General features: G+C 41.5%; 3 protein-coding genes and 1 pseudogene across 5 annotated transcripts; 3 read left to right on the top strand and 1 right to left on the bottom strand.

The window, feature by feature from the left end:
- Positions 1–3220: 3220 nt before the first annotated feature.
- On the bottom strand, positions 3221–5598 carry LOC143213491 (uncharacterized). 2 transcript variants are annotated; one of them, XM_076433400.1, is made up of 6 exons: positions 4750–5598; positions 4513–4671; positions 4144–4434; positions 3851–4018; positions 3638–3756; positions 3221–3543 (listed from the first exon to the last, which is right to left on the bottom strand). In XM_076433400.1, the coding sequence occupies exons 1-4, from the start codon at positions 5053–5055 to the stop codon at positions 4016–4018; spliced, it is 759 nt and encodes a 252-aa protein (XP_076289515.1). In that variant the 5' UTR covers positions 5056–5598; the 3' UTR covers positions 3221–3543; positions 3638–3756; positions 3851–4015. The 2 variants fall into 2 exon arrangements, with proteins under 2 accessions (XP_076289515.1, XP_076289514.1); XM_076433399.1 differs by having other exon boundaries at positions 3221–3756.
- A 3640-nt stretch (positions 5599–9238) lies between these two features.
- LOC143213492 (glutamine synthetase 2 cytoplasmic pseudogene) lies at positions 9239–10164 on the top strand (annotated as a pseudogene).
- Positions 10165–11168: 1004 nt separating this feature from the next.
- Positions 11169–12816, top strand: LOC143213485 (myeloid differentiation primary response protein MyD88-like). Its single transcript, XM_076433393.1, has 5 exons — positions 11169–11467; positions 11537–11632; positions 11987–12114; positions 12186–12354; positions 12436–12816. Exons 1-5 carry the CDS (start codon positions 11317–11319, stop codon positions 12804–12806), a joined length of 915 nt encoding a protein of 304 aa, XP_076289508.1. The 5' UTR covers positions 11169–11316; the 3' UTR covers positions 12807–12816.
- Positions 12809–16259, top strand: LOC143213479 (embryonic polarity protein dorsal-like). Of its 2 annotated transcripts, XM_076433378.1 has the most exons (9): positions 12809–12950; positions 13811–13897; positions 13964–14178; positions 14251–14494; positions 14573–14716; positions 14794–14984; positions 15220–15358; positions 15694–15973; positions 16043–16259. In XM_076433378.1, exons 2-8 carry the CDS (start codon positions 13846–13848, stop codon positions 15903–15905), a joined length of 1197 nt encoding a protein of 398 aa, XP_076289493.1. In that variant the 5' UTR covers positions 12809–12950; positions 13811–13845; the 3' UTR covers positions 15906–15973; positions 16043–16259. The 2 variants fall into 2 exon arrangements, with proteins under 2 accessions (XP_076289493.1, XP_076289494.1); XM_076433379.1 differs by lacking the exons at positions 15694–15973; positions 16043–16259 and adding an exon at positions 15439–15687.
- The last annotated feature ends 6098 nt before the right edge of the window (positions 16260–22357 follow it).

Below are 22357 nucleotides of genomic sequence, written 5' to 3'. Positions count from 1 at the left end.
GAATATAAAATTTTTTGAGTTCGATGTTAATATCATGTACATGAAAGGGTAGACAACCACTGTGTTAGGGGATAGTCAATGTACAATGGTGGCTAAAAACTTGACCACTTGCAATTAAAGACAACATGGACAAAACACATAATTTAATTTAATAATTAATTTTTTTGTAATGATTCGAATTCAAACGACCCTATTATCACGGATAAAATGTTTTTAGATGGTCAAAAATGAACAATCTGTTTACATACATGCATAGGTTAATCATAAAATCATTTTCAAAATCATCCTGAATAATTTTAGTTTTTTATAACAAAGATTCTGATTTCCTAAAATTAAGTAGCCAACATCAATACAATTATTGAATAATTTTCCTCTATAGTTTGACTCTTTCTTCCAATTTCAATCTTTTTCCAAAAAGTTACAATTTGTTAAAACATGATGAATTTCATAGTTTAATAAATCACGTTAGAATTGAAAAGATAGCTGTGAAAACGAAACTATTCAGTGCTCGTAGCATTGTTGTTTACTAACGCAGTGTTTAGAACAAACACTGGACTAATTCAATTTAAATTTGATTATTGCATTTCTTCGTACTTCGTCCATATATCAATTAGAAATGTCGAACAATGGGCGAACGGTTTGCATGATACGAAAAAATAGCAGATGTTCGTTCCTGTAAGAACAACAGTATGGTGAACGAGTTAACGTGAAAGAATAGATGTGGCGCGTGCGAGACAAGTGAAACGAGAAATAGAAAAAAACAAATAACAAAACACATCCGTGATTTCTATCAAAGACTGTCATCTATTCACATACATTCCTCCCAGATTTGAACGACACAGTTTGCCGGTATATACAATCGAGAAATAAAATACGCTGTTCGTTAGCCAATTACAACACGGAATATACATATTTATAAAACATACAGTGCACACGAATGGGAAAGATGAATCTTATAAGTAACACGTGCGTATAATATGTACATATGCATACGGTACACTTGGCTCCATAGATTCACTTATAGATTACAAGAGGAAAAGCTGTTTCTATTGATTAACGATACAATCTACACGTAGACGATTCGGGTAAAAATCATTTACATACAATACCGCAAGAACCACATTTTTACAAAATTCACCAATTTCAAGAATTTTCAAGTGTGATTTTCGAAAGAGTATTAATTGTTGAAAAGGTTATAATGTTTGATAAAAAGTACTTACTGACATACTTTGATTCACAATCACCTAGTAGCAAATTATATTGCTCCTTGGTTTTGTATTCTTACATACTCGGAACGCGTAGTTATACATGGTGCCCCCAAAATGTACTTCCTTGAAAGAGGTGATTCCTGAGGTCATTTCAAGTAACTTTTCCCTCTGCGAAAATGTTCTCCGCGGCTTTGTTAAGGAGTTATTAACGAAAAATCAATCAGATCAGGGGAATTGACTCGAATTGAGGGGAAACCGTTACCCTCTCTCTCTCTCTCTAGTCCAGCGCTCGGATTTACTTACTCGCGACGCCCGAGTTTCGAAGGCTACGCCCCCTCGACTCGGTCGCGCGTCTCGCTCCCCGTAGAGGGGGTAGTTCGGAGCTCCTCAGGCGCGTTCCATACTCGCTATTCGTGGCGCCTAGGGGAACCAGGGCCGCCACGGGGAGCCAGCGTGCGGCCGGGTCAGGGGGCATATCCTTCGAAACTCGGCCATCGCGAGTAAGTAAATCCGAGCGCTGCTCTAGTCGCGCGACATTGTAATACAGGCACGACAGATACGGAACTTTGCGGAAGCGTGAGGGAACAGTGTCGTGGAAGAGGGAGAGGGGGAGACGAATATTATAATCTAGCGACTGTGGCCGCTTTTTTCTTTTTTGGTCCGTGTTTTTCGTAATACAGTAAATCCTGTATAGTCGTAAAAAGGTCGTACACGATGAATGCAAAAAAATACCCCCTCCACTGCAGTAATCTGATCTCGGATAGGGTATATCGATGGGAATCACTACTAATGCGACGCGGAGGGACGTCTATACCAATATAAAAGTTTTTTTATTATAACTTATTTTTTTATGGGACTTTCATTAACTTATTTCTGGCATTTCTGGCAATCCCTGTGTATCAATTTAGATCTCTAATTATCCCATCCCCATAGCAGCAAAATATTTGCGAAGCCCCTAGCCTCGTTGTCCCATCGCAAACAAATATCCAGAAAAATCCTGCTGCCCGTCCCCTGGCCTAGATACCAGAGATCAAAACCGAGGATCATTTTTCAGATCCGCGAAAGCAGGAGAGTATTTCGGTGTCGAATCGTAAACAAAACCTCAAAATATATATATATCCGCGAAGAGGAATTGCATGGATGGCGGCGGAGCGAGGGGAGGACACCCGGTTGGCGACGCACACCCTGGACGTTCCTCTATCTCTCTCTGTCTGGACGTTCAGTTATCACGAGGTCTCTCCGCCTCTTCGAGAATCTGGCGCCCGGTAGACCCGACCCGTGTTTTCACGTATGTACTGAAGACGAGACGCGAGATCATGCGGGTTGCACGCGCGTACGTCCGTTTCTCAAGGCTCGAACGTCCGAGAGCACGACATCGCGAGGAGAAAGCAGAGAACGTGCAACCGTGGTGGATGGTTCAATCGCCTGCCAACCACATCCGAACTGCTCGAGCAACAGCATCCGACTCCAACTTTTTATTTTTTTTTTTATCGTGTGGAAATGCGTTACGCATACCCCGAGCCCCCTGGGGGGGAGCCGGGGTTATGTGGGGCTCCCTCGAGGAGGGGGTCGCCGAGCCAACAAGGCTCGCCGATCCCCTCCCCCAGAGTACCCACTAAAACCACACGCCCGCCTTAAGCTACATGGGAAGTGCCTGGATCACGCGAGTATTCAACAGGACACTTCCCAGCTCACATGCATCCCGAGGGGAGGGGTTAGCTCCCCCCATGCCTGCTCTAACCGGACCCCGGGCGGAGGGACCCGCCCGGTGTACCCATCCCTGGAGCCTTCGGATTGGGCTTCCCGAGCCCCAGCTCGGTCCACCCACAGCTCCCGGAGCCTTTCTGCCCTGCTCGAGCGGTGGACCCGAGGGTCCTCGCCCGGCCAAGGCATAGCCGCTGGTGACGATCTCTGGGTCGCCAGGTTTAAGCAGGGGGTGTCGACTCTGGCACTTTTTTGAACCACTGTTCAGGGCGCCCTCTCAGCTAAAGATGGGCCGAACCGAACTAAAACGTATATGTGTGTTGGTGATCACACAAACGTGTACTCACACATAGTTAACCTCGCATGTACGTGTAATCGTATTCATCGCTAGCTATTTATAGTTATGAATTGGGTTTTTTAGAAAAATTAATTTACAACGGTTATGTATGTGTACATATTTATTATTTATTTATTTATATTTATTGCAATATAACATACTTATTCCCAATAAACATACTTATTCGTAATATAACATCCAATAACATCTTCATAATAACTTCATAAATAATACACACTTTTTTGCTTGTTATTCCTCCTGTTTTGTGGATTTTCCATTCATTCCAAAAAGTAACTGCAACATATAAGAATAAGATAATTCAATTATATAATTATTAAAAATAGAAATGTATATTGATGGAAATGGTTATGAATAGTAGACACTTAACTTATTCAATTTGTAGATGCGTTATTTTTGCATTCTTCTTCTTCTTGTAGTTGCGCCTTGGCATCCTTTTTTGCTTGTTATTCCTCGTATTTCATGGATTTTCCATTCGTTCCAAACTAACTGCAACATATAAGAATAAGATAATTCAATTATATAATTTATTAAAAATAGAAATGTATACTGATGGAAATGGTTATGAATAGTAGACATTTACCTGATTCAATTTGCAGATGCGTTATTTTTGCATTTTTCTTTAAGGCTTTAATCCTTAAGCCTTTAAGCCTTATCATTTGGGGTGAAGTTTTGATTTTGGGATACGCAAGCGTTTCTTATACTTCGATAATGCTCTTTGACAATGGTCACTTTAATAGATTGATTTTTACTATATCAAAAAAAGAAAATTGATTAGTTATATATATAACACATTATTTGCTATATAAACCACTTGGTTTAAAGCAATAAATAAATATAACACATTATATCAACATATGTATGTAATGATATTACCTTTGCCTTTCTATCCATATTAGACAGCTGCATTTGTAGAAATAATTGCTGCGCTGGATTTAATTTTCTGTACCCCGTTAAGCCATTATCTCTTATGAATTTATTTGCTGACGCAAGACGCATTTTATAACTTTTTAATTTCTTGCGAGCATTGTATAGTTGGTTCTTCCATTGTTTGGCAATATCAAAAAATTGTTTGGAATTTGAGGTCATAGTTGTTGGAATCCTATATCGAAATGCGTTTTTCCTTCTTCGTTTAGTAATACTCATCTCTGCTTTAGCTTCTTTATCCTATCAAACATCATTAGCATAAACTTTTATTGTTAATATTGGGTCATTGCATGTTATCTATTACCTTAATATACATACCTCTTGTTGAAGATTTAATGCAGTATCATCTTCTGGTGAATCAACGCACATTTCTTCCTGTAAATGTGTACCCAATTGCTCTGCAGCATCCTCCACATCGTGGGCATGGTGCTGTTTTGGCAAAAGCGAACTTGGACCTGCATCTTCAGCTTCTTTATCCTATCAAACATCATTAGCATACACTTTTATTGTTAATATTGGGTCATTGCATGTTATCTATTACCTTAATATACATACCTCTTGTTGAAGATTTAATGCAGTATCATCTTCTGGTGAATCAACGCACATTTCTTGTAAAAGCAAACTTGGAATTGCGTCCTGCTTTAATTTGCGCCTGACTAATGATGGAATAACATCATCTTCTGTGAAATGCAATGCGCATACATAAAACTTCTTCAACTCGTGTCCAAATAGCCCATCTAGTCTTGGAGAATTTACGGCTTCCTTCCATTGCAGTGCTCGAACTGGGTCTTTAGGAAAACCATGTGCAGGAACCTTCCAACCAGATTTGCAACCAGGCACTACACACACGTATCCAGGCATCTTGCAGCTTTATACTTTATAAATACTACACTTTCAAGTTTAAAAATACAAAAGAGAACACACTTATAACACACAATTATATAAATTTTAAGAATTCGCAAGAATAATCGGTACTCCAAATATTGAGTCTAGCGTAATCTAACTGAATCTAACGTGATCTAGCGATGTCAACGAGCGCATCAGAAATGGCTGGAAATGGCCGAAAAACCGACGCCAACCGACGCCGCCAGCAAAGAGTGGGGTGGAGTGGGGATACAGTTTCTATTCCCACCGCCAGGTGCCGCCAGGCCACTACTGTGCTGCCACCAAGCGTAAGGACCGAAGAACATCACTAAATTCTTAGCCACTTTTTAACAAAGGAGTCGACAGCCCCTGGGTTTAAGGTCGTTGCCCACTAGACGCCTCCTCTGCTTACCTGCACCATCGCTCCGTCCCCGTTTTGGGTTTCTTCTGTCTATTACATTGGGACTGCTCCTACTATACCTGCCATGGCGCAGCAATAGCGCAGCCCCAGCGGGCCTACTCGTCGCCCCGGAAAAAGTGCACCCACCAGACTGCAGCGCGGATTGACCGCTTTGCCGCACCTCGCCGTTTTGGAGTTCTTCTGTGTATTTCAGTGGGACTGCGCCTACTGTACCTGCAATGGCGCAGCAATAGCGCGCCTCGACAGAAGGAACATTCTCGGCGAGAATGTTTTGCTCGCCAGCACCGTTATTTCAAGGTTTATAATGTTATATTGTTATAGGTTGTTGAATTCGTCTCGATACCAGTTAGAATATTATGAAATAAAAAATATATGTTAATATTTAAAAAATTGAGGTAACCTTCAGTTTTTTATAAAAAAAAAATTTACTATTAATTTTTGATATCGAGATTTGTACAAAAGTGAATACTGATCAACTTTTGTTGGAAACATTTTTGCAGACACCATAAACAATAGTCTCTTTTTAATTTAATAAAAAATATCATTTGAAAAAAGTTTATATTTTATCACAAGGAATGCAGTAATCGTTGACTTTCATAGAAATTATTCGGGAAATCTAGTTCATTAAAAATATTAATTTGCATATGTTCTAGTTACAAATAATCATTATCGATGATAATCTGACTTGGACCTTATCGATGATAATTTGACTTTGACCTAATCTGACTCTCGCATGATCAGTAGCACAAATAAATTTCTGTCCTCGACAATGTGATTACTAATACTAATAGCCAAAAATTATTTCCATCATCGATAACGGTTCCTTATGACCACAAAGAATTGTTGTCGTTTATAATAGATATTTATCAGTCAAAGATAGTCTATCATCGATAATAATTATTTGTAAGTAGAACATATGCAAATTAATATTTTAAAACAACTGGATTTTCCGAATAATTTCTGTGAAATTCAACGATTACTGCCTTCCTTGCGATATAATAATATGAACTTTTTACAAATGATTTTTTTTTATTAAATTAAAAATAACTATTGTTTATGGTGTGTGGATAACAATTATCGCAAAATTGGCAGTATATTTTACGTTATGTGAATACAATTTCTTTTATAAGTATTTAAAATTTGGAAATTAGTATAACTGAAATCGTCATTGACTGACAAATATACGAAATCGACGAACCAATTCTAGTGTTTGCGATCTTCATTTTAGTCGTTTTTACGAATCGTTAAGATCGTCTCTCGCATACCGTACGAACAGCACATCCAGCAACCGGCAAAACATTCTCCCCGAGAATGTCCCTTCTGTTGATGGAAAATTGCGGGTAAAATATAAGATAAGAAAAACGCGGGAATTTATTACACAACCCAATAGTTACAAATAATCATTATCGATGATAGACATTATCTTTGACTGGTAAACAACCATTATAAATGACAACAATTCTTTTTGGTCATAAGGAACCATTATCGATGATGGAAATAATTTTTGGCTATTAGTACATACTAATTATGCGAGAGTCAGAATAGGTCCAAGTCAAAATCATGTTTGTGGATATACATATCCGAAATAGCACGTTGATGTGGAAAACAAAAGAAGGGACTCGCGCGAGCTTCGAAAATTTTCTTTTCGTCCCTCTAATGAAATCGTAGTCGTTACAGTAAAATAAGAAGCGATTGTGTAGGCAGTGCTAAGTGCTAATGTTCGCCACTCGAAAGTAACTGCGCCCAAACCCCGGTAATCTGCAATAACCAAATCACTTCAGCGTGTCTTTAGAATACATTAACTATCGCCAGAAAATTCCGAAAAAGTCCACGATGTCACCGAGTCATAAAGCAATAAAAACTCGACCGTACGCCCCAACATTATTACTATTGTCGGACTCGGACCCGGACCGTCTACCTGCGTATAGTGAACTGGTGCCCTACCGTCGAACCTACAGAGGTGTCTTGGCAAAATATCTTCGCTCGACACGAGTTGCCGCCGCGCAGTGGTGTTCACCACTAGAACGGTCTGGATTAGCTCGTTCGACGGGTTACAGTTACGGCGCGGCGAACGACCGCGCTAGTGGTGAGCGCCACTGTTCTGGCGCGGTGCTGGAGTCGTCTAGTAGGCGGAAGAACTACCAGCGCAGCGTCAATTTGCGGACGGAGCGATGGTGCAGGTAGGCAGAGGAGGCGTCTAGTGGGCAAAGAAATTTCTAAAGGATGCTGCACTTTTCCTGTCAACTTTTTGTTTCTATAAATGTGATTGTTCATCAATCAATTATTTATTGCGTTTCGACAATATACTCAGAGCCATCAGATTAGGACTTATGTCCCCACTCTACCTTCCCCTTCTACGACGCTATTCGCCACGCTTCCGCCGTGGCCTGGTCACGTGACGAGGGTTACTTCGATGCAAATTGTCTTTGTAAATCGACGCAAGTTTCTTATTCCCGACAGCAATAAAGAAGTGGTTGCGGTAAAAATCGGTGAATACATGGCTTAAAATTGACCGTGCTAACACGTTCACGTAATTTATCGCGCTTGGCTTGCTTGCGTGCGTTTGTCATTGTCAGGAGGTTTGGTCTGTATTCATGAAATTCTGCGTGCAACCGAGCAGCCATTAACATTTACGATACGTCGATTGCATGGAAATGTCTCTGGACATGTCGTCGATTAAGAGTACCTACAATCCGGACGAGATTTGCAGGTTGCTATCGCGGACGGGTTCAAGGTTTTCCTCCGTCCCATTTTTGGAACACCCTGTAGAACTACAGAACCATCAATCCCCGCCAACGGGGAAACGTTCATCACACTAAAGGCGGGATCTTCTAAGCGCGCTGAACGCAAACTTGGCGTCAAAGCAGAAGCAGAAAGTTAGGACGAATGGATTGCAAAACTCTGCATCCAAATACGCTTAGGATATCCCACCGGGAAAACTCGGTTTTTTCCAGGATTGCAAGGGTGCGGAATGCGCGTTCTCATTTCCCGATAATAATACAAAGATGGGGTTTTTTAGTAGTCAAAACCGTTAGATAAAAGGTCGATCTAGACCGCGATCGCCCTCAAAAGTCCTATTTTTACGTTTACAAGGTGTAATTTGCATTATTTGGCAGCGTAATTTGCACTATTCAGAAGCATACAGCTGCGCATGTAGCTATTTTTATAAAGCTGCGACAGCAACATGCTGCTGAATATGTAAATTACGCCTCGTAAATGTAAAAATAGGACTTTTCAGGGCGATCGCGGCCTCGATTGATCTTTTATCTAGCGCTTTCGATTATTAAAAATCCCCCATTATCGAGAACGCGCATCCCGCACCCTTGGAATCCTGGAAAAACGAGTCTACCCCCTTAACACTAACCTACCATTACCGGTCGAATGACCGTTCCCACATTTTGTATTTTACAATTACTGAATTTATGTACACAGTATGTAGCCACACAATGTAGCCATTTTTAGGGCTCGGCAGGTTTAATGTTAAAGCCGGTGAATTCGGTGAATCAGCGGGACACACGTTATTATAAGTAACTCGCTCGACGATCTCTCACGAGTTCCTCCATTGTTTTCAGAATTGCCAATTTGGACGTACGATGGAAGCTCAACGTACCAGGCAGACGGGGCGAACAGCGACATTTACTTGTGTCCGGTGGCGATCTACAACGACCCATTCCGTCGGGGGAACAACAAGCTGGTGCTGTGTGACACCTACCACAGCGATAAGACCCCGACAGCCTCGAACAAGCGGTTCAAGTGCAATGAGGCGATGGAGGCGGTCAAGAACGAGGATCCGTGGTTCGGTATCGAGCAAGAGCATACTTTCCTGGACGTCGATGGTAGGCCGCTCGGTTGGCCGAAGCACGGGTTCCCGGGTCCCCAGGGACCTTATTACTGCGGCGTGGGAGCCGATAAGGTGATCGGCCGCGAGATCGTCGAGGCCCATTATCGGGCTTGCCTTTACGCGGGCGTCAAGATCGCTGGGACTAACGCTGAGGTGATGCCGTCCCAATGGGAGTTCCAGGTCGGCCCTTGCAGCGGCATAGCCGCTGGTGACGATCTCTGGGTCGCCAGGTTTATCTTGCACCAGGTGGCCGAGGAGTACGGCGTGGTCGTGACCCTTGACCCGAAACCGATGGAAGGCTCATGGAACGGAGCTGGCGCGCACACCAACTTCTCGACGAAGACGATGCGCGCGGACAACGGGATCGCGGAGATTGAGAAAGCGATCGACAAACTGAGCAAGCAACATCTCAGGCATATCCAGGCGTATGACCCGCGCGGAGGGAAGGACAACGAACGCCGTCTCACCGGGAAATGCGAGACAAGCAGTATATGTACATGATTTCAGCGCCGGCGCGGCGTGGCTAATCGCAACGTCAGCATTCGTATTCCGCGCGGCGTCGCCGAAGACAAGAAAAGGGATACTTGGAGGATAGGAGACCCAGCAGCAACTGCGACCCATACGCGGTCTGCGAGGCCCTCGTCCGGACCTGTGTTCTGAACGAGTAAACGGCTGGACCGATTGCTCGTTTGAATAGGGACCGGAGAGGGGAAACGAATTCAAACTCGTAACTGGTACAGTAAATTCTCTATAAACGCGAACGCATCGGGGGGATTTGTTCGCATTTTTCGATCGTGTTCCTACTTTTTTCGAGCTTCAAAGGCCGAGCCGAACGTAGAGAAGGACAGCGCGTGTAAAGCGAGACCACGCGCGGGCCTTTGAACTGTGCCGGCGACTGCGACTCTCCGCGTCTCTTTTTTTAGTATGCGCGCTATCCTTCCTTGCGCCCGAAACGTCCATCGTCATTTAAACCTCTACAGTTTAAATACCATCCAAGGAAAACTATCGAATTGGAACGTTTGCATCCGTCAGGAAAAGACACACTTTTTGTAGTTTTTGAACTGGTTTAAGTAATGTACTTAAGATTTATTTAATTTTGTTTCTTATCAAAAAATTGTAATGGAGCGAGCGACGCGCGTGACTTGACACGGTGTTCGGTTTTGCGACATGATCGGTCATAATTCATCGCGTCTTTATATTTGCGAAACCGAACGTTAAATAATAAAAATATAAAACAGTTCAGCATATTTTATAAAGTAATTTTTCTCGTTTTTTAATCTTTGCCTAGCGTCGAGATCGCAATTTCTATTTCTTTTTCACTCGCTATACATACTCTTATGTTCTAAAGTCACTTCATATGTACATACCGTCAATTAAACCACTAAATTCTGTTCAAATTATATCGTGTTTGGTATCATTTTAATCAGAAAAATGCCAGAAATAAGGTAGTGGAAGTCCCATAACAGAATCATGGAAAATGAAGTTTGACTGTTGGTGTAACGTTATGATGACTCACGGGCGTTTGAACTGTGCCGGCGCGCTGCGACTCTGCGTCTCTTTCTTTCACATACGCTGTCCTTCCTTGCGCCCGAAACTTTCATCGTCAATTAAACCACTAAATTATGCTTAATTTATACCATGTTTGGTATCATTTTAATCAGAAAAATGCCAGAAATAAGGTAGTGAAAATCCCATAACAGAATCATGGAAAATGAAGAAGTTTGACTGTGGTGTAACGTTATGATGACTCACCGGCGCGTTTGAACTGTGCCGACGACTGCGACTCTCCGCGTCGCGTTAGTAGTGGTTCACACCGATATACCGAGCCGAGTCAGTGTATTAGTTTGGAGGGGATATTTTTTTCGCGTTTATCGTTGAAAGATTTTCGCGTTTATAGAGAATTAATCTACTAAAGTCTGCATCTGTTACAATGAGTACATAATTTTACAGAGATTGGAGAGGTCTTGCCCATCTATCCAATTTGGGTGGAGAGGTGATGGCATTGTTGGCAACGCATCCAGATCCGTCTACTTATATTCTAACATCCTGGCAAAGGAAACAGAAGAATGTAAGAATTAAAGATTTCCAAGAAATATTGGAAGAACTAGACAGATGGGATATTTTGGACGATACGTCAAAACTATTCGGTTAGTGTTGAAAATATTGCCGCTTTTAAAAGCTATTTTTACATGTCTCATTCTACACTTTTGTTATAGAAAGGGATGCCAAGAAGTATTTAGAAGAAGTAGAAAGATCTCGAACAACAGCCAATGAAATTGTAAATGAGATTGACGAAGACCTTCTGACTAGAGGTAAAGTTTCTAAAACATAGCAACTTAAGGGGGTAGTCTTGTTTTTAGGATTTACGCCTCCCCATTTCTCGATAAAAGATCAATCTAAGCCGCAGTTATCCTCAAAAGTCCTATTTTTACATTTACAAGGTATAATTGGCATTATTCGGAAGCATAAATCTGTGCACGTAGCTATTTTCATAAAGCTGCAACAGCTACATGCTGCCGAATAATGCAAATTAAAGAAAAACAACTCCTTGAGGCTGTCTGAAGGTCTCAAATTTTGTTCACGTTGTGTAGCAAGTACATAGCTAACTTCTGAACAAAGTTCAAATCGTATGGTCCAATATTAAAAAAGTTCAATTTCTTTAACAGATGATGTCCTCAGAGTGGCGCAAGGTCTTGACAATCAGAATTACGATGCGTTTTTACTATACGCAGACGAAGATATGAATTTTGCCACTGAAATGATGAACAAACTAGAAAACGAGCATAAGTTGAAGGTAAATAAGTAAAATGGATACATAATTGTAACAAGAATTTATAAGTTTAATCTTTATCTATCCTTTTTCAGCTGTGTATAAAAGATCGAGATTTAATTGCGGGTATTACATTTGAGCACGTAGCTGTCATGAGATTAATCTCCGAAAGGTGTAACAGATTAATTGTGGTAGTTACATCGAATTTCTTGAGAAGTTCGGCAAATAAGTTCTTTTTGAACTATGCTCAAGCACTGAGCATTGGTACGTCTTATGAACGCTTTTAGTAAGTAAAATTATACGGTCCTGTATAATATCATAATATTCCATTTTCTTTCATTCCAGAAAAGTGCCAGAGAAAGATTATACCGTGCCTTTACGAAAAATGTCAATTACCGCCGCAGTTATGTTATGTATCCGTTGTAGATTACAACAGGGCAGGTTTGTACGATTTCTGGGGAAAATTGAGAGACTCTATTCGAACTCCGAGTCGAGTGACGGAAAACTTTGTGAAACATAATAGTAAGCAACCAGAACCTTTGCAAAACCAAGACCTTACGAAAACTACAAAGGAGGACATACCAGAGAGTTTGCCGAATTCGAATGACAATGTATACGATCCAAAAGATAACAATAATCTAAAAAGAATTGGTAATTCTTTGCAACAATTTATGAAAAAATTGATCCCGAAACCGGAGAATAATACGAGAGATTAGAAAAGCTGTCATGAGATTAATCTCCGAAAGGTGTAACAGATTAATTGTGGTAGTTACATCGAATTTCTTGAGAAGTTCGGCAAATAAGTTCTTTTTGAACTATGCTCAAGCACTGAGCATTGGTACGTCTTATGAACGCTTTTAGTAAGTAAAATTATACGGTCCTGTATACAGGGCCCGCTCTAGCAGTTACGTCGCCCCGGACAAAAAGACAAATTGCCGCCCCTTAAGAATATATATTTTTTTAAAATAACGGTACATATTTTTTATTGTAAATAAAAATCAAATCATTTTATTTAAATTTTAATAAAAGAGAGCATATATTTAGAAAGAAACATATAACATGACATAACACAAATTGTTAACCATATAATTTTTTACATTTTTAAATACTATTAAAAATGTGTATTATTGCACAAACAATTAAAATTCTATTATTTTGAAAATAAAAGAAGGTAACATCAACTACGTTAAAATCACAAAAAACATTTTTTTCTTACTTTCAGTTCTGCAAACTATTTTATTACATTTTTTAAATTTAAAAGAGGAAATAAGCAAGTCTATAACATGTTCAAACTTCAAACACAAGTTGAAGCAGCGCTCTGTTCGCGTGCTAATGCTATTCTGTTCAGAGAAGTATATGCATGTTCAAAAGTTCAAGCAGCGTTCTTTACAAATTCTGCGTCAATTTTTCAATAATAGTGTAAATATTTTTAGCTTTTAGACATAAACGATATAAATACGCCACGCACTGTAAATTGTTAGCGAACGAAAAAATCGATATGTGAAATTTTCTTTTAATTGGGTATTTAACACATCAATATTTTTCTCACACAGCCAAAATGGCGCCCCTAAATCTTGGCGCCGCAGGCAAATGCCCGGGTTGTCCCCCCCCCCCCCCCCTAGAGCGGGCCCTGGCACGTGATTCCCGAATAATGGTGCAGCACGTCTAAATAGAGAGCTGTTCAAAGAAGCTGTGTATCCAAATAAAAACTGTTTTCCAGATAGCTTCTATCCAGTTCGCTAACCACTAAGAGGCATGGAACAGTTCCCTCGTATGAGTAATGAGAATATACGTATTAGCGATGTCAGTAAGTATCTCTGCGCCAACTTTCAATTCCTGTTTCTGTGAAAATTATATCGATTTGCTTCGATAGTTGAAGTCATCGAAAACGATCCTGAGATCGCGAAATCTACGAGAACTCTACCACCGATGCAAGTGAATGCTGGACGGCCGTTGCCGTACGTCGAGATACTAGAACAGCCGGCTAGCAAAGCTTTACGTTTTCGCTATGAGTGCGAGGGCAGATCTGCTGGTAGTATACCCAGTGTCCACAGTACACCAGAGAATAAAACGTTTCCTAGTATAAGAGTGAGTATCGATAAAACTGTACCATTTACTGATTGTTTGTCTTATGTGATAATAATTAATGTATGGTAAAAGATAGTGGGATACAAAGGCCGAGCCGCAGTTGTAGTATCGTGCGTAACGAAAGATCCGCCGCATAGACCTCATCCTCACAATCTTGTCGGAAAGGAAGCATGCGACAGAGGTATTTGTAGAGTAGAGGTGTCATCGGAAAACATGACGGCGACGTTTGCAAATCTTGGCATTCAGTGCGTGAAGAAAAAGGATATAGAAGACGCACTTACAGTAAGAGAAGAGGGGCGCGTAGATCCTTTTCGAAGTAAGCTGAGAATGAAACAGGAAGTAATTTTATCTTTTTCGATAAATCAAGATCATGTGTGATTCTTTTCTTTTCCAGCTGGCTTCGAACATAAAAAACACCCTACCAGCATCGATCTGAACGCGGTGAGATTATGTTTCCAAGTTTTCATAGAAGGATCTCGGAAGGGAAAATTCAGTGTCGCGTTACCGGCGGTTGTGTTCGATCCTATATTTGATAAGAGTAAGTTCAATCGGCTGTCGTGCGGATTGTATTTATTTTTAGAACGAGCCATTCTACATCTGCCTTGAATATTTCAGAGGCAATGTCGGATCTTGTAATATCCGAGCTCAGTCATCATAATGCTCTGGTCGCGGGTGGTATGAAAATGATTGTGCTATGCGAGAAGGTTGCGAAAGAAGACATACAAGTCCGATTCTTCGAAGAGAAGGACGGGCAAATGGTGTGGGAAGGATTTGGCGATTTTCAGCCTAGTCGTGTACATAAACAAGTACGTTTTACGCTTTCATAATCATTAGACTGCGGATCTTTATGCGTTTATGAAGTAATTGGTCGGGTGAGATATAAAAGAATATTGTGATGTCGTTTTTAGTGTAACAAAGACCTGTTGCTCACCACCAATGCGGAACATTTTTATTTTGCATGAAGATGCGCAGTCTAATAATCATAAACTCGATATTCCAGTATCGCGGAGATGTTTAACGATATTCGATGATTGTTAACAGACTGCGATAACGTTCTTTACACCGACTTACCGTGGACAAACAGTGGACCAGACCGTTCAAGTATACATTCAGCTGAAGAGACCATCGGATGGAGCAACTAGCGAACCGTTTCCGTTTGAGATGTTACCACCTGGTACAGGTAAGCCTGCATTCTGGTCTTTGCGGAAAGCATTTGCTCGAAAGAGAAAACAGATTATAGTACATTTGGTAAAATCTTAGCCACCGAGTCTGCCTTACTCTCGAACGTCGCGCCTAGATACCCGCGCAATTTCGATGACTTTAACAATAACGCAGGGCCCGCTCTAGCGGTTACGACGCCCCGGGCAAAGAAACAAATTGCCTCCCCTTTTTAAGCACTAAGCACCGCGCTGAACAAAATGACTTTTTTTTTTAGCAAAATTGTCTGACAAGGGTAGTCTGAAATTTTCTATTAATTGAATATTTAAAACATCATTATTTTTCTCACACTTACAGCCAAAGCCAAAATGGCGCCCCTAAATTTTGGCGCCCCGGGCAAATGCCCGGGTTGTCCCCCCCCCCCTAGAGCGGGCCCTAACAGATTGGAGAGGTCTTGCCCATCTATCCAATTTGGGTGGAGAGGTGATGGCATTGTTGGCAACGCATCCAGATCCGTCTACTTATATTCTAACATCCTGGCAAAGGAAACAGAAGAATGTAAGGATTAAAGATTTCCAAGAAATATTGGAAGAATTAGACAGATGGGATATTTTGGACGATACGTCAAAACTATTCGGTTAGTGTTGAAAATATTGCCGCTTTTAAAAGCTATTTTTACATGTCTCATTCTACATTTTTGTTATAGAAAGGGATGCCAAGAAGTATTTAGAAGAAGTAGAAAGATCTCGAACTAGTGATGGGCACCATCGACTAAAAACTATCGACTAAATCGATAGTATTCAACTACTATTTTCAGTCGACTGATTTTTTAAACTATCGACTGAATTTAGTAGTGGTGGGGCATAGACATATAGAGATAGACTGCGCGGCCTGAACGAAGCGCTGAAGTCCACAATGGCGGCGTGCGAGAGAGAGAGAGAGCATTAGCCGGGGTCCATAGCGCTCTCTTTCTAATTGATGTGTCGACACATCATATACAGGGTGTCCCAAAATTCGTGAAAATCCCGAAAGGGGGTGGTCCCTGAGACCATTCTAAGAGACATTTTCCTTTGCACCAATGTCAACTGCGGCTTTGTTTAGGAGTTATTAACGAAAAACACGGACCAATCAGAGCGCGTCCTGGCCCGCCGCGCCGCGCCGCGCCGGCAAGCGAGTGTCGGTGGTACGCCGTGACATCGCAACGAACAAGAGTTTCTCGATAATGTGAATCCTCTCCGATTTCGATGAGCTTTGGATACGTTGTCCAGACCATGATTCTGAACAACATTTCTCTTTAGACATTTTGGCGATCGGTTTTAGTGTACGAGATAATCGTAAAAAAAGAGAAGAAGCAGAAACTGAGTGAATTAAAAACTCACGTATTCAGTCGTAAATCCATTTGCTGCTTCGAAATGTGTGTCACTGGGTCACTCGGTGACGAACTGCACAGATGTCTTCAGGTACACGGCAGTACCGAAAGCCAAGGGACGTACGGCCAGGTCGACGAACTGCACAGCCGGTGGTAGAAGGCCTAAGGGATGCGCGGTCAAGTCGACGATCCAGAATTTAACTTTCACTTTCGAATCGATAAATAATTCGTATGTTTATTTTACACAGATGCCTTGAAATTTTTCCACACTCACAATCACTGTTCACATTTGTCAACACATAGTTATGCACTAATAATAATTGCCATATCCCTTGTACTGCTGCACAAATCACAACAATCAGGTAATGCAATCACTAGACTGCGGATTTCATGCATTTGTAGCAAACATGAGTAGGTGCATTTTAATACAGTAGAGAGATTAAAATAATTTCAAAACACCAATGTATTATTTTCAAATTCTTAAAATGATCACAGTAAGAATCAAATATCTGTCTGGCTCCTGTCCCTTGTAATAGCGACAGCCAACATTCATTTTGCATAAAGATTCGCAGTCTAGTGATTAGTTTAAATATCACAGTCAAAAACACAGCTAATAGCAACCGTTAGCTTTGAATTTACAAGTCTTTGGAGATGTTCTCTCTACCGCGGCTCGAACGACACTGATTTTCCGCAAGATTTTTCTAAAGAATTTAGGAAGGGCATTTAGAGTGTCGAAATTCGAAATGCACGCTGTAGCACGAGAACGACGGGACGGTTGGACGAAAAACAGGATACGAGAAGGACCGCTTTAAGACTTATGGCAATCACATGTTTAGGTTTTCCTGTAGATTGGTACGCAGAGTCGATGGGTAACCGTTCGAAAACGTCGTCTGTCCTTCTTTTAGAAAGTTTCTTAAGGAAGGTATAGGACAATAGGGATGCTACGCTGACCTGACATTTTTACCCCTTGCTGGGTAAAAGGACGGATGACGTTTTCGAACAGTTACCCATCGACTCTACGTACCAACCTGCAGGAAAAACTGAACATGTGTTTGCCACAAAGCTTACAGCGGTCCTCCTCGCATTCTGTTTTTCGTCCAACCGTCCCGTCGTTCTCGTGCTACAGCGTGCATTTCGAATTTCGACACTCTAAATGCCCTTCCTAAATTCTTTAGTAAAATCTTGAGGAAAATCAGAGTCGTTCGAGCCGCGGTAGAGAGAACATCTCCAAAGACTTGTAAATTCAAAGCTAACGGTTGCTATTAGCTGTGTTTTTGATAGTGATATTTAAACTAATCACTAGACTGCGAATCTTTATGCAAAATGAATGTTGGCTGCCGCTATTACAAGGGACAGGGGAGCCAGACAGATATTTGATTCTTACTGTGATCATTTTAAGAAGTTGAAAATAATACTATGGTGCTTTGAAATTATTTTAATCTCTCTACTGTATTAAAATGCACCTACTCATATTTGCTACAAATGCATGAAATCCGCAGTCTAGTGATTGCATTACCTGATTGTTGTGATTTGTGCAGCAGTACAAGGGATATGGCAATTATTATTAGTGCATAACTATGTGTTGACAAATGTGAACAGTGATTGTGAGTGTGGAAAAATTTCAAGGCATCTGTGTAAAATAACCATACGAATTATTTATCGATTCGAAAGTGAAAGTTAAATTCTGGATCGTCGACTTGACCGCGCATCCCTTAGGCCTTCTACCACCGGCTGTGCAGTTCGTCGACCTGGCCGTACGTCCCTTGGCTTTCGGTACTGCCGTGTACCTGAAGACATCTGTGCAGTTCGTCACCGAGTGACCCAGTGACACACATTTCGAAGCAGCAAATGAATTTACGGCTGAATACGTGAGTTTTTAATTCAATCAGTTTCTGCTTCTTCTCTTTTTTTACGATTATCTCGTAAACTAAAGCCGTTTGCCAAAAAGTCTAAAGAGAAATGTTGTTCAGAATCATGGTCTTGACAACGTATCCAAAGCGCATCGAAATCGGAGAGGAGATAGTTCAGATAGTACATCGATCGATTTACAATTACAAGTTACTTATCTCGTAAACTAAAGCCGATCGCCAAAAAGTCTAAAGAGAAATGTTGTTCAGAATCATGGTCTTGTTACGTCGCGATGCTTCCTTTCGGAAAGTAGGCGCAAGGAGGATGTGAAACAGACGAGCGGCTATCTGTTTCAGGCGGGAGACGTTATTTCGTCAGTGGAGGGGTCCAAAAAGCAACAGAGGCCCAAGAATTCAGCTCTTCCACAGTTCAATTTTAACAAGTTGATTTATTAAAAAAAAGAAAGCAATTTACAAAAGAATTTTCAAGATACATACAAAATTATACTGTTGTCCGCGTAGGAGGATGGGGGAACAATAGATTCGCGTAATGTGCGAATCGGGGATCAGTTGTGGGGACGTTGCTAAGATTTGGGATAGCCTTTGGGACCTCGACGAGTTTAAGCTCCCATGAGCTTACGGACTGATGATCGACTATCTGAGTCGGCTCTGCTGGCGATGCTTCCTTTAGTATTAGCCCGTGGTCCTTGGCTGCCTTCCTCGATTTTTTGTGCTTCCTTCCTCCTCGTTTCACTCGTATCGGCCCAGTTGATACCTCAAGGTCAAGGGGAATGGTCATCCCTCGAAAGATGGGGAAAACGTTCCTTTTTGAGGAGGTACGTCAGGTCGCACTCGTCTGTGACACGGATCTGTATTTGTACCAGCACTCGGAATCCTAGGATTCGTTGTGCGCGGATCTGTATTTGTACCAGCACTTAGAGGAACGACCCTAAAGCAGACGGCTTTTTTTCTTTTGACCAGTCCCAGCGGGTGGTCTTTATGTTCTACCCTGCATATTTTTACTTTCGAGAAAGCTTTTTGCAGGGGGTAGGTCTAATCCCTCTCAGTTTTACCTGTGAGAAAGTGTGGAAAAAAAAGGGGCCACCTAGGTACAGGTAGCGTATTAATGCGGGTGTGATTTGAGGGGTGTGCTGGTGAGTGAGAGAGACAGCGCTATGGTGCTGCCGGTGTGAGAAAGAGGGGTGCGCTCGGCTGGTGGAGCGTGAGAGACAGCGCTATGGTGCTGCCGGTGTGAGAAAGAGGGGTGCGCTCGGCTGGTGGAGCGTGAGAGACAGCGCTATGGTGCTGTCGGCGTAAAGGAACGTTCACCGTGCTAACTGCATGGGAACGTTACACCTCCCCCCTGACGAATAAAAAATGAGATTCGTAGGATCTCATTTTTTGCGATGGCTACAGCTGAGCTGGGATCCTGGATTTCCTGCATCTGTCCATGTGCAAAATTCTCAATCTTCCATTGATAGATAGTTTAATGTTATTGTTTGGAAGTATTTCCATTACCCTATATGGTCCTGCATAATGGTCGCTGAATTTATTCTGCTTTGTTGCTAGTATAAAAACACTATCTCCTACTTTTAATTGTTGCGGGTGGATCTTTTTGTCGTAGTAGTATTTCGACCTTTCCTTTGCTGCTATCAGGTTCTTCCTTGCTCTAGTTTGGAGGTCCCTTAGGTTTTTTACGTGTTGGACTAACCTATTTTCGTAAGTTTCCTCGGGTTCCTCTTCTATGATGTCGGATGAGAAGGGTGGGCGAGCGATTTCCCCAAATATTAAGTGGTGTGGCGAAAATCTTGTTCCCTCGTGAACACTCGTATTATAAGAAAATATTGCTGCTTCGATACATTCATCCCATTGAACTCTATTATTTATATATTGCTTCAAATATTCCACGAAGACATGGTGCGCTCTTTCTAATGACCCATTTGTTTGTGGGTGGTATGGTGAAGTACAAACGTGTTGAATTTTAAACTTCCGAAATAGCCTTTTCATTACTGTTCCCGTTAGATTCGTGCCTTGATCTGTCAAAATGCATTTCGGTGTTCCGAAGCGGTATAGAAGGTTGTTTGTGAATGCTTTTGCTATTGTTTGTGCTAGTCCGTCTGGTATTGGTATGGCTAGAGAATATTTCGTCAATAAATCTTGTATAGTGAGTAGATATTTGTTATTTCTACGGGTGGTTGGTAAAGGTCCAACCATATCTATTGATATTTTGTCAAATGCTTTGCCCGGCGTGTCTGTAAGCATCATTGGTTGCTTATTCTTGACGCGGACTAACTTTTTTAGTTGGCAACTTATACAATTTTGAATGTATTGTTGGATGTCCTTTTTCATGCTATCCCAGAAAAAATATTGACGAATTCTAGCGTACGTCTTTGTAATCCCTTTGTGCCCAGATATAGCGGATGTATGGAATTCCTCTAGTATCCTACTTCTTTTTGAAACCGGTGGAATTTTAACAAGGTTTCTACAAACTGTAATGTGAATTGGCGCATGTGAAAATCTTCCTTCTAATTGTTCATTTAAGGCGGTCCAATTTACTCTATCTGATTTTGAAGGCTTACTAATAGAAAATGTACTTATTGCTTCTTCGTAAACTATATTTTGTAAATTCTCGAAGCATTCCTTTAATATTTCCCTATTAACTGGATCGTGTGACTCTCTAACTATTGGGAGCGCGATGTACATCTTCCTATTTATTGTACGGACGTCTGGTCTCCCTAATCTTAAATCCTTATGTGAAGGTAATTTTGCAAAGTCCTGGATTTGACGTGAGCCCTCATCAAATGGATCCCCGTTGATGGTTACGAAATATACCACATTATCCTTTCTTAAATATAAACAATCCCTAGTTTCAATAATATTAGTCGTAGGGGAATCTTCTTCGACTTCTGATTCCGTTCCTGTGTATGTTTCTTCATCTATTTCTTCCTCTTCTATTTCTTCCTCCGTTTCTTCTGCTATTCCCGGGGGGTTAGGGGGGGTTTCTTCCTCTTCTGTTTCTTCCTCTTCTATTTCTTCCTCCGTTTCGTCTATTATTCTGGGGATATTAGTGGGATTCCCGTCTTCTTCTATTCTTTCTTCTTCTATTCCTTCTTCTTCTATTCCTTCTTCTTCTATTTCTTCTTCTTCTAGGGGTTCCTCAGTATTCCCTCGGTTCTCCATAGGTTGTCGAGACCCTAAGGGCGACGATAGGAGGTTCTCGGGGGTACCAGAGGATCTTAAGGGATTTTCGGGGGTGGGAATTTCTTCGAAGGGTATTTGAAGGTCCGATATTTGCCGGGGTCCTAGGGACGGCGGTTGGAGTCCTTCTTGTGGAGGGTATTGAGGAGGTGTGAGGGGGAGTTCATCGTCTCGAAAAAGTTCAGCCAAACCAGCCCATGAGTCTTCGTCTATCTCTTCTTCTTCGCGGGTGTTCGTTACCAAGACTTGGGGGTTCCGTGAAAGCGCGTCCGCGTTACTATTAATTTTCCCCGGCTTATATTTGATTTTGTACTCAAATTCGGCGAGTTTAAGTCGCCAGCGGACGAGTCGGGATGTGGGATCTTTCACCCTATGTAGCCAAACTAAAGGTTGGTGGTCGGTTATTAATAAAAATTCCTTTCCGTAAAGGTAAGGGCGAAAATGTTGCGTGCAATATACGATGGCGAGGAGTTCCTTCTCTATTGTGGAGTAGTTCATTTCTGCTGTATTTAATGATCGAGACGCGTATGCTATAGGGAGGTCGTTACCGATTTCTCCCTGACTTAGTATACCTCCGATGGCATGATTTGATGCGTCTGTGGTCACT

This window comes from Lasioglossum baleicum, chromosome 11, assembly GCF_051020765.1.
Source record: "Lasioglossum baleicum chromosome 11, iyLasBale1, whole genome shotgun sequence".
NCBI classification, from domain to species: Eukaryota; Metazoa; Arthropoda; class Insecta; order Hymenoptera; family Halictidae; genus Lasioglossum; species Lasioglossum baleicum.
Note: the sequence above shows the minus strand (reverse complement) of the source record. Positions and strands in the feature narration are given on the sequence as shown.